The 12,900-nt window shown below is 44.3% G+C and overlaps 1 protein-coding gene and 1 long non-coding RNA gene across 3 annotated transcripts in view; one reads left to right on the top strand and one right to left on the bottom strand.

The window, feature by feature from the left end:
* The window catches only part of LOC105186619 (uncharacterized), a 108,177-nt gene extending 99,874 nt beyond the window's left edge, over nt 1-8,303 (bottom strand). The window contains exons 1-3 of the long non-coding RNA XR_850027.2: nt 7,438-8,303; nt 1,741-1,862; nt 1,506-1,548 (exon numbers count right to left, since the gene is read on the bottom strand). This is a non-coding gene — a long non-coding RNA (uncharacterized LOC105186619). The remainder of the gene's footprint in view (nt 1-1,505; nt 1,549-1,740; nt 1,863-7,437) is intronic.
* Nucleotides 8,304-11,357: 3,054 nt separating this feature from the next.
* On the top strand, nt 11,358-12,865 carry LOC105186618 (uncharacterized protein KIAA1143 homolog). Of its 2 annotated transcripts, XM_011146954.3 has the most exons (4): nt 11,358-11,488; nt 11,893-12,060; nt 12,229-12,361; nt 12,579-12,865. In XM_011146954.3, the coding sequence occupies exons 2-4, from the start codon at nt 11,950-11,952 to the stop codon at nt 12,761-12,763; spliced, it is 429 nt and encodes a 142-aa protein (XP_011145256.2). In that variant the 5' UTR covers nt 11,358-11,488; nt 11,893-11,949; the 3' UTR covers nt 12,764-12,865. The 2 variants fall into 2 exon arrangements, with proteins under 2 accessions (XP_011145256.2, XP_025157597.1); XM_025301812.1 differs by lacking the exon at nt 11,358-11,488 and having other exon boundaries at nt 11,699-12,060.
* Nucleotides 12,866-12,900: the final 35 nt, after the last annotated feature.

The following is a 12,900-nucleotide window of genomic DNA, read 5'->3' as shown; positions in this document are numbered from 1 at the left end:
ACGCACGACCGGTAATTGTTATATTGCGCGCTAATTTCCAGAATATCACGAATTCGCTCAGGGTGGTATGGTTTGTTGGGGGATCGGCGATCTGATGGGCGATCCCATCCCATCTGCGATCTCACGTCCGACAAATCGGTTCCCTAGACTCGCCCGCCGCGAGAGGCTTTTACGTTGTGCGACATCGCGTATGTGAGCGTAATATTATCGTGAGACGACAAAAGCAGGAGGAGTAAAAACTCGATCGATGTGACTGACGGGTTATCAAACGATCGACGGTCAAACCCAGCGTAGTGTGTGTTTAATTTTTAATATGCTTAATTTTTTATGTAGTCAGTTAAAACGGATGTACGTGCTAATATTGATCCGAACAAGTCGAGTCTTACGATAACTTTCGTGTCTCCGGAATTCCGGTCATGCCGGAAATTACGTCCAATTTAATTTCTATCAGTGATCAAGCGATATCGATCAAGTCGATCAAATGCATAAAAATCATCAAATGTCAAAAATCAAAATCAAATGTCAAATCAAATCATTGAATTATTAAATGCAAGATTACAAAGTAACGACTTCTATGTGGTGAATACTCTTCGTCGGAAATCAATGCGATTTACGTTTACGCATGCATACTATACAGTGTAATGTCGTGTATTTCGAGTGTTTAGGTTGTACGCTCACCATCAGCATGTTGATTCCAGCGACGTTCAGTCGCTCACCGTCCATCGTCCATTGTCAAGCGACCTGCAGCCATCTCTGATCCATTGATAAACTCGCCGCTGCATCCTGACTGCGTCGCTCCGCATTCGCTTATGTGTTCAGCCTCTATACGTTGCGTTACACTCGCGATATTTTTTACGAAAACTTGACGAAAAGTACGCGATAATGTTCAGTGTATCGACGAGAATATACTCGTACGAGTCGCGAATCTTGTGTAAAATGTCGAAGATCACGGCATTGCTGACGAGATCGAGAGGATCGAAAAAAGTGACGCGAAAAGTCGATCGAGAAAAGTGATCAATTATCAAGATACCGCAATAAGATTGTCACGAGACTCTATATGGATACGGAAATTCTTAAATCGCAAAGGTTTTAATTTTAGGAAAAATGAGAAATAATATGCATAGAATTGACCGCCCATTTCAATCACGAAAAATTAAAAAAATTCAATAATCACGACGGTTGTAGAATTCGTCGCGCGCGAATTTCACACGCAGTGGCGCATCTTGGATGCGCATTTTGTGCTGCTTGAATCGATTGGGGGATCACTGTTCATTCAAAACGAATGTCTTCGAAAAAGAGGAATGTGTGACAATTCGAATATCTATTGAATAATATAAGCTGCCAAAAGAACACGATTCCCCGGTCGTTTTGTGCAGTGTATTTTGATGAACGTAATGAAACAGACATGCAAAAGTCCACAGACTAAGTAAATCGCATTGGCTCCAACAAATTCTACAAACACCTACAACCTTTCATTTTTCATAATTATCTTTTTTGCAACTTACGGGAATACTAGAAGATCAGGGTCGACCGCGTTACGCCGCAGATCTGCAACAAAAGACAAGATTCCGTCGATTAGGTCAACGAGAGATGATAACGAGAAAAGTGCTCGTAGATATGAGCGTGTCGAAACTTTTCACGATCGCTGTGACTCGACGATTTTAATATCGCCTGCTGCGTTGCTCAGTTTCCGGTCACAAATAGCTTAATGTAAGAGTGCGGAAATGTCTGTAAACATACCTTCGAGCCGACCCTGCTTGGCCCGAACCGGATCCTACGGTGCGGCATCCTCGAGTCCCACGGAAACTGCACCCCCGGGGAAGTACGTCCACCGTTCGGCGGCCATGAACCTTCAGGAAGGTCTGAAACAAAAAGTAAGTTTTCTGATTAGTTACGGCGATAGACGTCAACGCTATATTTTCGTTTATTCAATCACTATTCCTCCATGTCATTATTGAACGATTAGCGATGGAGAGCAGGCAACGCCTCCCGAATTTACACGCCTTTTTTCCAAGCAGATACAAGAACGAATAATATGGAAAAATATGGATCTCACCTCGATATTGTTTAATTGCAAAAATTGTAAGAGACATGTAGATGGTTTCCTATAGCGCGGCACCACACGCGTATACGTGATATATAATCGCCGTGCGGGACTGGCAGCACGTAATTTTAATCGGAGCTTTTTATCAGTGCGGGAGACTCGATATACCGGTATTCGCGGGATTCCGAAGGCTTCCGCTTCGTACAAAAACACCTCGTGCCATTTGTTAATGTAGCAAATGGCAAAGCCGTCGAGCGTGCGGCAATTTAACGTAACGTTCGCCGGTTCGAGAGATTAAAAGCGAGTCGGGGAAATATTTACGTTCGACGGCGAGAGGCATCGCGGGAGGCTTCTCTGTGAGCCGAGTATTTACCGCGGTAAAGTGCCGTTTGATTACGTCACTTTCGTTGTTATCAAGCCTTTACACATGCTACGGAGCTAAATAAACTTGTTTATGAACTACCGGCAAACGATAACGCTCACTGTCAACTTACCGACACCACAGCAAGCATTGTCTGTCCGTGTGCATTGATCAAAGGATCCCCGCCGCAAAGGACAATGGAGCGTGCGCGATCTCTCCACGGAGTTGGACTCTTTGCAAGGGGGATCCTTTGTGGACCATTCTTACAAAGAGAAACGCTAATTATTAGCGTTTGCTAATTTCCCAAATGTCACGGGCTTTGTCGGGATGTCAAGCAGGCAGGAAGAAGGGATGGAGTGCAGAGGGACACAAACACAGAGATACGGCTATATTATATTATATCTACGCGCCTAATTACACACAGTCGAAAGTGGATCGGACGAGTAATCAAAAAGATGATACAACGAGCAAGTGATGCCGCCACATCGCAATGATCGCAACGAAGCAACGAGATTAATTTAATCTTTAAAACGAGGATGTCAAGGCTCCGTGTCCGTTTAGAGGAGATTTAAGGGTACGTTAGAGAAAAAAATTGGGGGCATGCCCCCTGAGCGGAACAGCTGCCCTTGACATTGAACATACAGCGTTATGTGCGACACATCCGGTCAATGAGAGAAGAACGCGGAAAGGCGCAGCTGTGACTTCTCGAGAGAAGTTCAACCTCTCTCTGCGGCCTCGTGTCGTCATGTCGTCATCGATATTTTTTCGCGCCTTGGACTTGAAGCACCACTTGAGGTACTACAAACCGACTCGCGCTTCCCCGACCTACCACACTCGCGACTCGAAGCCGCGTTCCTCGTGGCAACAATAACATATCAACGTAATAATAATTATCGCGAATTCCGTCGGCGGTAAATTTCACAAACACACGCGGCGGTCTCGGAAATTAATAATAACCGATGAAAATCTCGGTTAAGAAATTATTTCCCTGTAAATTGGACGCGCAATTAAACGCAATAATTACGCGAAAATCACCGCAACAACAGCTGCCGCCTCGTCTCGTTTATTCTTGCAGAGCAAAAGCCGTTAGCGGCTGCAATTGTTGGCGGATACAAATTACAATTTTACATCGGGTGAATTAATTTAATTACAATCGCGCGAACTACTTATTGAGGCGTATGCCAACCCGAGAACAAGAGAGGGAGAGAGAGAGGGAGGGAGGGAGGGAGGGAGGGAGGGAGGGAGAGAGAGAGAGAGAGAGAGAGAAAAGGAGAGAAAGGGAGAGAGCGAAAAAGAGAGAGTTCGAGCGAAATAAAGGCGACGTAATCGCGACGCGGGCGAGGAACGTTGCGACGGTGCAATCAACGGTGTGCGCCGCCGCGTCCTGGAATCTCATGATCCGTGGGAAAAAGCATTTTCCTCGGACGCTTTACGGCGCACATCCCGGGAAGTTTATCGTTCCATACTTCCACGGAATATCTACGAAGCATATACCGCGCTTTTGTACACTCGACTCGTCCCGACCCGTCGTCCGTACAGTCCTAAGACGAAGGTGAAGGAGATCCTGCTCTCTAAGGATCAAATTCCTACGGACGAAGTGTTTGTACAGGCCACCTCCACCGGTGCGGTGCCGTTGTGCTAATGGCTCTCCGTTCGTTAGATCGAAGAGAGATCGACCGCGGCCACGCGATGCCTCGCTATCGGCGTATAGAGATAAACGCACATACACGCTTCGACAATTCTCCCGAGTGACACGAAGAAAAGTCCCCTCCGCCCCCCCGTCCCCCGGTTTCGAGAATGTCGCGAGAGTTAGACAGGGGAGAAAAGAAAAAATTCAGTAAGTCGAGCCTCCATTTGAACGCAGCCGAAAGGCCAACTCGTTCGACTGTCACTGCTAAGAGTAATCGGTTCCAGATATAAGCGCGCTCACCTGCGAGGTAAAAATCTACCCGAGTGAAATTAAAGGCGCACGAGCGCGTTAGCGCGAGCAGCTGGGAAAGTGGCAGCCGTGCCTGAGTGTCTTATCGTGTGCGTGTAATGAAACGTCATTTATTTCTGGCGGCGAATATTTCCCGCCGCGCGCAGCGGCGGCTGTCGCGTAATCGTGGAGATATGAGACGTTATCCGTGCGCGATTTGTTACGGAAACTTTGTGTTATTTGCGCGAGCCGATACTCGAGGGTAAATACACGAGAGGGTGAGAGAGAGAGAGAGAGAGAGAGAGAGAGAGAGAGAGAGAGAGAGAGAGAGAGAGAGAAATGTCTATTAACCGTCTGTTCCCGGGGATCGATTCCCGAGTATCATACGACACACATACGACGCGTGCATGACTGATATCCAACGTAAGGGTAGACCCTAGTCGTCGCACAGTGTGCACAGTTACGTAACATTGTTACATGTGCGCACCGTGCCGCGAATCATCGTCGGGTATTAATGCGATACCTAATAATAACAAGATTCAGCACCGGCTGGTTAATTCCGCACGACGCGCATGTACATAGACCGCCCCGCCCGATATCCCCGTGTGTATCCTCGTGATTCCACGGATAGCTCGACGGAGCGGAGGAGGCTTTATATAGGTCGGTCGCGCTATATACGACGCATGATGGCGAACTTTGATCGTCGCGTTACAGCGTGTGGCGAACCGTCGATGGAGTCGAGGCCGGATAATCCCCTTTCGAGTAGCGAGAGAGAGAGAGAGAGAGAGAGAGAAGGGGGGGAGCGAAGGGTACTATCCGCTTCTCCCGTGGTCGGATTCTCGCCTCTCGACGTTCCTTTTCTTCCCGCATCGGGTCACGAGGGCTTCCAATCGCGCGACTCCCCGCGACGAGCTTTTTATTCCCGTTAACCGTAGCTTCGAATTAAACGAACCACCGCCACCGCCGGCGGCGCCGTCCCGGCGGGCTCTCGCGGAAATGCAATTTTCTCGCGGTGCGGAAATCGGCCGATCCTCCCTCTGCGAGTGCGCCGCGAGTGCGAGTCTCGAGTTTCTCCTTTTGTCACAAAGCATGCGACGGAATTATCGCGCGTGCTAACGTTACATAGCCGGCGCATCGAGACGACGCCGACGGCCTCGCGCAGGGTAACGCGTAACATCTCGTCTCGCGAATGACAAGAGTAGTTTCGCGGTCGAACAAGCGTATTTTACACGGCGTGACATCCGCAGGGAAGCCGCGTGTAACGTCTCGTAAATCGCCTCGGGAGCCGGCTGCGCGCAGACACGCACTGTGCACTCGTGTGTGCAACACACTTTTGTCAGTAACCGAGCTCGCCTCAGGCGCGACGACGCGGGATCGGCTCCTTCGCTCTTAGGTCGAAAGACGAGCCGCGCTCGGTACACCCGCTTTACATCGCCGCGTTACACTGTGGCTAACCGTCGATACACGGAGAAACAGATAATCCGCCGTTCGCGAACGGTTGAAACGCTCCGCGGCTGAGAGAGTCCGCGAGCGTCGAGCTTCACCTCGAGGCGGGCAGGTGTGCTCGTCTCCGACGAGCGATACGATGCGGCGTTCTTCGCCGCGCGACGTTACTCTCGCCTCGAGACACGCGGCTGAGATGTGTTCCTCCCGGTGACATTGTTGACCCTCCGCCACATGGCGCTTCGCATATGGCGCACGATCCCGTGCTTGCTTATTTTTATATACTTCGTAGATGAAATTCGGTACTAAGGGGGTTAGAGGGTAGAGAGCGAGCGCACTGGCTGCGCGTCTCTCCCGGGCGTCGACAGATTGAGACCACGGTTTGTCACTCGCGAGATACACCTGCCCGCGATTTAGCCGGACCTCGAGCGGACGCGAGCCGACATTTCGGAGCTCGTTTGGATCAATCTTTTTCTTTTTTATGTATAAAATAAGTGCACTCGGTTTCGCGAGTGCCGCATCATCGCATGTATTGACAGTTATTATTCGTGAAAATACGATTATCTCAGATTATTCAGATATAGCAGAGCTCGGCAAACTTTACAACTTTCGGCCGATTTTCGGAAGCTACGCCTTCTACCTCCCCTTACCGCGCGGCGGATCCAGCAACTGACGATCGCGACTCGCGACCTCAGGACCGTTGAAATCATAAGGCGCATCTAAGTGGTTTAAAAAAAAAACGCGTCGGCAATAGCATCTCATGGGTGACGAGGAAACCTATTATGTTACCTTCTAATTATAAAAATATAAGAAAAATATATATATATATTTATACAAGTATATATTTGTACATGTTTGTACGAAATATTGTACATATAGTTGTATCGATACATTTATTTGTCAGTCTTTGAGGTGCGTTAAAGGAGCGCGTTGTCAACGTCGACACGTTATTCTGTCTTTATCGCTCATTACATGTACAAGGATTGAATGACGCGTTAGCGCTGATCGAACGCATCTTTAGTAGGCACCACATAGATGCGCCTTATGATCTCAACGGTCCTGAGGTCGCGAGCCGCGCGGTAAGAAGAGATAGAAGGCGTTAGCTTCCGAAAATCGGCCGAAAGTTGTAAACTTTGCCGAGCTCTGAGATATAGAGTATACATTTCTATTTGTAATGTGAAGCAGAAAATTGCATATAAAAAGTGTGACTGACAACGTCGATGTTATCTCTTTGTTAATTAACGCTTCGTTAATTAACATAGCACGTGAATAAGTAGATGCGTACGATGCGTCCGATTAAATAATTTTAATGATTCTTGGCCTGGGTAAATGTTAAGGTTGCGCTAATTTATATGTTCACTAATCGACAGGATAAGTTGCGTATTGAAATTATTTAGGCACCAATTATATAGGTGCAGAGAGAGAGAGAGAGAGAGAGAGAGAGAGAGAGAGAGAAATTTTGACGAGTAATAAAAAATTTACAAAACCACTAGAATTTGCGATTATTTGTCAAATAACGACGATCAATAATTCGTTACGACGAATTATAAATGCCAGTCTCTCTGAATTTTCGAGAGACGTTTGAACATCTCCTTATTCTCAGAAAATCCCTTATAGATAGGAAATCCACTGAAATAGAACATTTCGTTTATAACAAATAATTTTATATACCTCAATATACATAATGCATCGCTGACCACATCTCGGTGTCCTTCGTCCTGGCTTTTCGGGCCGGTATCCTGGCTCCCGGCTGCTCCGCTGTAGCACTCTGGATGTTCACTCGCGTAGATACAGTACGATCGAAGAAGCACATGGTAGTTAACGCGATACCAACGCGAGCTCGACTGGATACTTCAGAGCGTAACGAAATATTTTAATCGCCCGACGTGAATTACAGCTGACGCACCGAACACACGTGCTCCACGTCGCGGTATGTGCGTCGCTTCTTCTCTCGGCGCGAGATGTAAACAGTCGCACGAGAGACGTGCGAGACGCGCGAGAGTATGAAAACAATGAGCAAAAACAGCTACGTCACCGCATCGCTAACCGTAATCCCCCACCACTGGACGGCCGAGCATGATCAAACAATCGATGCTTCCAGAGTACCGCGCGAATCGTCAGAAAGGTCATGTGCTTGCTTTCGTACGTCTTCGCACTTTCACGTGGGGTGTTCACAGTGGCGCAGAGACTCCAACACGAGACACACGTGCATCGCTGCGTTATAATTAACCGATTTGCATTCGCAAGCGGAATAATCCGCACATAATGATTGTCACTTATCACCAGCCGCGAGAAATATTCCGCGAGCCACGACGTTCACTTATCACCAACCGCGGAATAATACGTTCACTTTTACAGGCCGACTCACTGTCAGTTGAAGTTGAGTCTCCGATTTCTAAAGTTAGTTGCGTATTTAAAGATGTGATGCAAATGGATTAAGATTAAAATATATTTTGTCGGCTTTTAAAATATCGATCTCTCATTGGTATCGCGTCGTCCACTAACGCACGTTCTTCGATCTACCGCACTGTGATTGTAACTAAGAAAATTAACATCATTAACGCATTGCTCGTCGAAATTTAGAATAAGGATTGAACGCGAAAATGGAACATTGAAATGGTGAAATATTAAATAATTATGAAATAAATTCTTCTCTGAGCGTATATATTAACATGGAACAGATGGTAGTTAATAAACATTTGGAGGTATCAAGATAAGATACACAATGCTTGCATAGTGTTATTCTCGAAATTCTCTACTAATTGCTCAAGTTTAACAGAGAACTTGCAGGGTCAACATAGAACCGAAATTCCGACTCGAGTCCACTCGACGTTCCGTTCAATTTTCACGAGCTCGCTAACACGAGACGATCTCTTTAAATACTCAATGACCCTCTGGGTGGATTCAAAGACCCTCGAATGCCGGTCGTGACGTGAAACAAGCAGGTGCTGCGCGCGCATGATAATAATATATATAAATAATAAAACATGCGCGACGGTAAAATCAAATGTCCGAATTCTTCTTTAATCGCCGCGAGCGTTCCCTCCGTATGCCGTAATAACGATCGCCGCGATTGTAATTATTCTTCCTCCCGATCCTATACGGTTGAGATAGTGATGTCGTGACGTAAACCGTTCATCGCGACAAATTGCATCGCGAAAGGCTTACGGGGACAGGCGAGCCGTAAAAGCGATCGTGCGCGGAGCGTGGAGCGTAAAGTGCGGTCCCACCGTGTGGTAATAGACGTAGTTTAATCAGAAAACTGCGGGGAAACGGTACGGGCGAATACCCTCCATTGCTAGAATGCGGGGGCATTTAAGTAGATGGAGGGTATAGACCCCTGTCTACTCCATTTGCCTTCGGCCCCGGGGGGACCTCGCCGATATATATCCCAATATTCCCCGTAACAATGATGAATCACTGCTGAGCACCTCTTGCGCAAGAAGTTGCACTTCCAATGCGCTCGTAAGGTCTCTCTCTCTCTCTCTCCCCTCTCTCTGTCTTCACTCTCGGGATACCGCGCGACGTCGCCGTCTTTACCGTCCGATACGTTTCTGCACTTTGCGCGGTTATGCAAACCTGACGTAAGTCACTCGTCCGGGCGAACACGCTTCCTCATTGTAACGAATTCGCGAACCGGCGATCACGCGGACGGCAATCGCTTTTGCTCCGTAATAACGCGTCGAGAGACGACGCGAATTTATTCCGCGTTACGGCGAACGACGTCGCGCCGCGAGAACGCGAGGCGCTCCGCGAATTAGAAGTAACGAATAAAACTGCGAGAGCAGGACAGCGTTACGCGATTCTCTCCTTTGCATGGAACGTTTCTTGTATTTCTCTATCTCAAGTAAACGCTGTTTTTTGATGTCTCTCTCGCTCTTTATTTCTCATTAGTATTTCTCAGTAACTTTATTTCGATAAATTATTCTCTAACACTCATTTTTTTTTCCAACTGACCGTACACAATTATGGATGAAAGATTGATAGCGACGACTAACCAGCATCGAACATTAAATATCCGTACGGCAGGACATACGTCATAATGACGAATCTGTCTGGTGCCGGGCTTGATTAGTCTTATTAATAAATTCTCTTCCCAAGCGAGAGAGAGAGAGAGAGAGAGAGAGAGAGAGAGGAAGAGAGAGAAACATACTATGAATCATTCGATAGGCAACAAGGGAGATCCTCTATTAGACTGATTGGTTTGCATCTACACGGTTGAATCTATGCCGATACATCTTTGTACCAAACCATGCGCAAAGTGCAACTGTCTCTTTTGATAAATATGATGCACTTTATAAAGAGCGCGCGACAAGGATTTATCAACGACTAACGATTGAATTGTGCCCGAAAGCGAAGCGAAATTTTCGAACCTTCTTGTCGCTTCCCCAACGTATCTTTGTTTTTTCATCTTTTTTCTCATTTCAACATGGATTACGCTATTCTCGTCTTTAACGCTCGCTTTTTGTCATGCCAGTTTCACGTTTCCGACATTTAATCCTCTTCCTAACCTAACCTAACCCTTTCCCTCGATCGGTTTCATTAAACCAACTCTCCAAATACGGCTAATCTGTAGAACTTTTTTGTACCCTCGAAGGAGTTAACAGCAGGATACAGACGACCACAACAAGCTAGCTTACGTTAAAAACGTACTACGTCCTAGATAGGATTAGCGCGCCCTAATTTATTGACTCTGCTGTTAGCTCTAACCCCTCCCCTCGTCGCCCAGCACGACATTAAAGGTTACCCCGAGGGGCGATCCTTCGTTGGGGAAGCACAGTCGAAGAATACATGTTATTATCTTTGTAATCAAGTCTGATGAAATATCTACACGTGGTGGGTTTGGTCTGCACAATCTGGTGAATTACAAAAAAGATGCGTCTAAAAACTTTCGAGAATGACTTACGTACGGTGCGTGTGTACAATAGCCACTAGCTTTGTGAAATTTGAACTATCTAACGATGATCTGTATATCCATCGTTTCGATGAGCTTGCGCCATCTTACAGGCATCTTGAGAATTTCATAGCAATCGTTATATTCGTAACGATAAATTTATCAGTATTATGAACGATTTTCCAGTCGTTTGCATATATATTAGCGATATATTCTTGCGAAAATATATTTCCAGTCGATAAATATTTATAGCGATCTGAGACAAAATCCACCAACAGGAGGTTATTAATCTATTATCTCGCGTTGAGAAGTTCGATATCATGTTCGATCGTAGGCTGAATGCTTGTACGAAAGTTTGCATCGAAATTAACGTTTTGTGTGATTAGAAGACGTGTATTTTAGTAAATAGTAAATAGCTTGCAAAAGGACGTCTACTCCGCTACGTCATACGTAGAGATATGTAAATTATACCTTGAAATAATAGTTGATTTGTGAGAGCTTATAAAGCGGGCTGCCTGGCGCCATTTCGCGCTGCATGAAAAGACTTGTTCCATCATGATAGGCTCGAGTATCGAATAAGTAACCACCATTTAGTTCCAAAACCTCCGCTGCAAGTCGCCACTTACCTAACTGAGAAAGTAAGCTCGTAAATTTATTTACAAAAGAAAATGTTTAGGATAACGGATAAAGTAGGCGTCGTTTCTGTTATTCACATACAATGTATACATTTTAAATAAAAAGAAGAAAAAAATTAAGGTCCCAATATAACTCCACGATAAGTCAGTTGACCCCTTATTGTTCTCAAGTAGTATGACTCAATGACCGGTGGTAGGTATGTTTTTATTATATGAAAATTGCCAAAATTTAACGAGCAATAATTTTGCCAAAAATTATGACAAGGGGCTTGAAGAACGTTTTAAGTTTGAAGCTTATATTTTTTGTACATATCGCAACTATAACGTTGATATCGTTTTTCACTAAAGTGTCAAGTTAAATGAGAAATAGCGATCGTTCGATTTGTAACACCTTTCGATTGAGTTTTTATATCGAAAAATTACTTGTATCAGAAATATAAATGCATTTTGAAAAATAGCTTTAAGCTTTCATTTAATTTTTAATGAACGTCGTGTATTGTTTCCTTCATCTTCGACATATTTCCAATAACGAAGATATGTAACATAAGATAATAGGTTATGTTACTTGTGTGTTTGCCGCGTCTGTCCTGTGTGCAGAAGTTATCCCACACTTGTAATTCGTGACGGAATATCATCTAAAATATAAGAAAAACTATGTCAAGAAAGAAGCACAATATATCATATATGAAACCGGATGAACCGAAATTCCTCCGGGAATTAAAGGAACAAATTGGATATAAAGAAGGTCCCAATGTCGACACAAAGGTAAGGTAATTGTAAAGTTCTTATAAATTTAACAACAAACAACTGTTTATTGTAATATTTCGTTTAACTTTCATCTTATAATATTATGTGATTAATTAATAACATTTTCATAAGAAGATAACTTGTATATAAAATATATACATATGAATATACTTGGTTAAAACACAGAGAGAAGCTTTACCAGAAGTCTCCGACGATGAAAAAGAAGATTCAACTGATGAGAAGCCTGTTGTTGTTGTACTGAATTCTGGTGACTTGACAGCAGAAGAAGCAGATGCTTTTAGAAAGCAAAAGGAAAAAGGTATACCAACAATAAATATGTTCTAAATTTAAATATATATTCTAAAATAATGAAATAAAATAATAAAATATAAGTTTAAATAAATATTCTAAATTTATGTTAGGTAGTCAGTATCATAAAATGGAGCACTGACAAATACAAAAGTAATTGTTGAGATATTAATGTATCTTTACATGTATCTTTTTATCTTTACATCAAAGTTATAAATTAATTACAGAAGAAAGTAACGCCCCTGCTGATCTATCTAAAAAGGTTATATTTCGCAAGACTAAACCAACAGAGACAGAATCTGATGTAAACACTACAGATAAGCCAGCAAAAAAGAAAGCTAAAAGGACAAAGCAGTCGCAGAAGATTATCTTGTCCTTTAATGCTGATGATGACGAAGACAATGTGGGATAGCATTAATTAAATATTATTGTTGAAATGTATATAATATCTATAAGAAATTTATATTGTACATAATAGATTATTTGAACTTAATACACAATATTACAAAAATCACATAAAAGATGAGTGATATTTCCAGAAAATAATTC

Source organism: Harpegnathos saltator, unplaced genomic scaffold, assembly GCF_003227715.2.
Source record: "Harpegnathos saltator strain DR-91 unplaced genomic scaffold, Hsal_v8.6 scaffold45, whole genome shotgun sequence".
Lineage (NCBI taxonomy): Eukaryota > Metazoa > Arthropoda > Insecta > Hymenoptera > Formicidae > Harpegnathos > Harpegnathos saltator.
The sequence above is the reverse complement of the archived record's forward strand: the minus strand, read 5'-3'. Positions and strand labels throughout refer to the sequence as shown.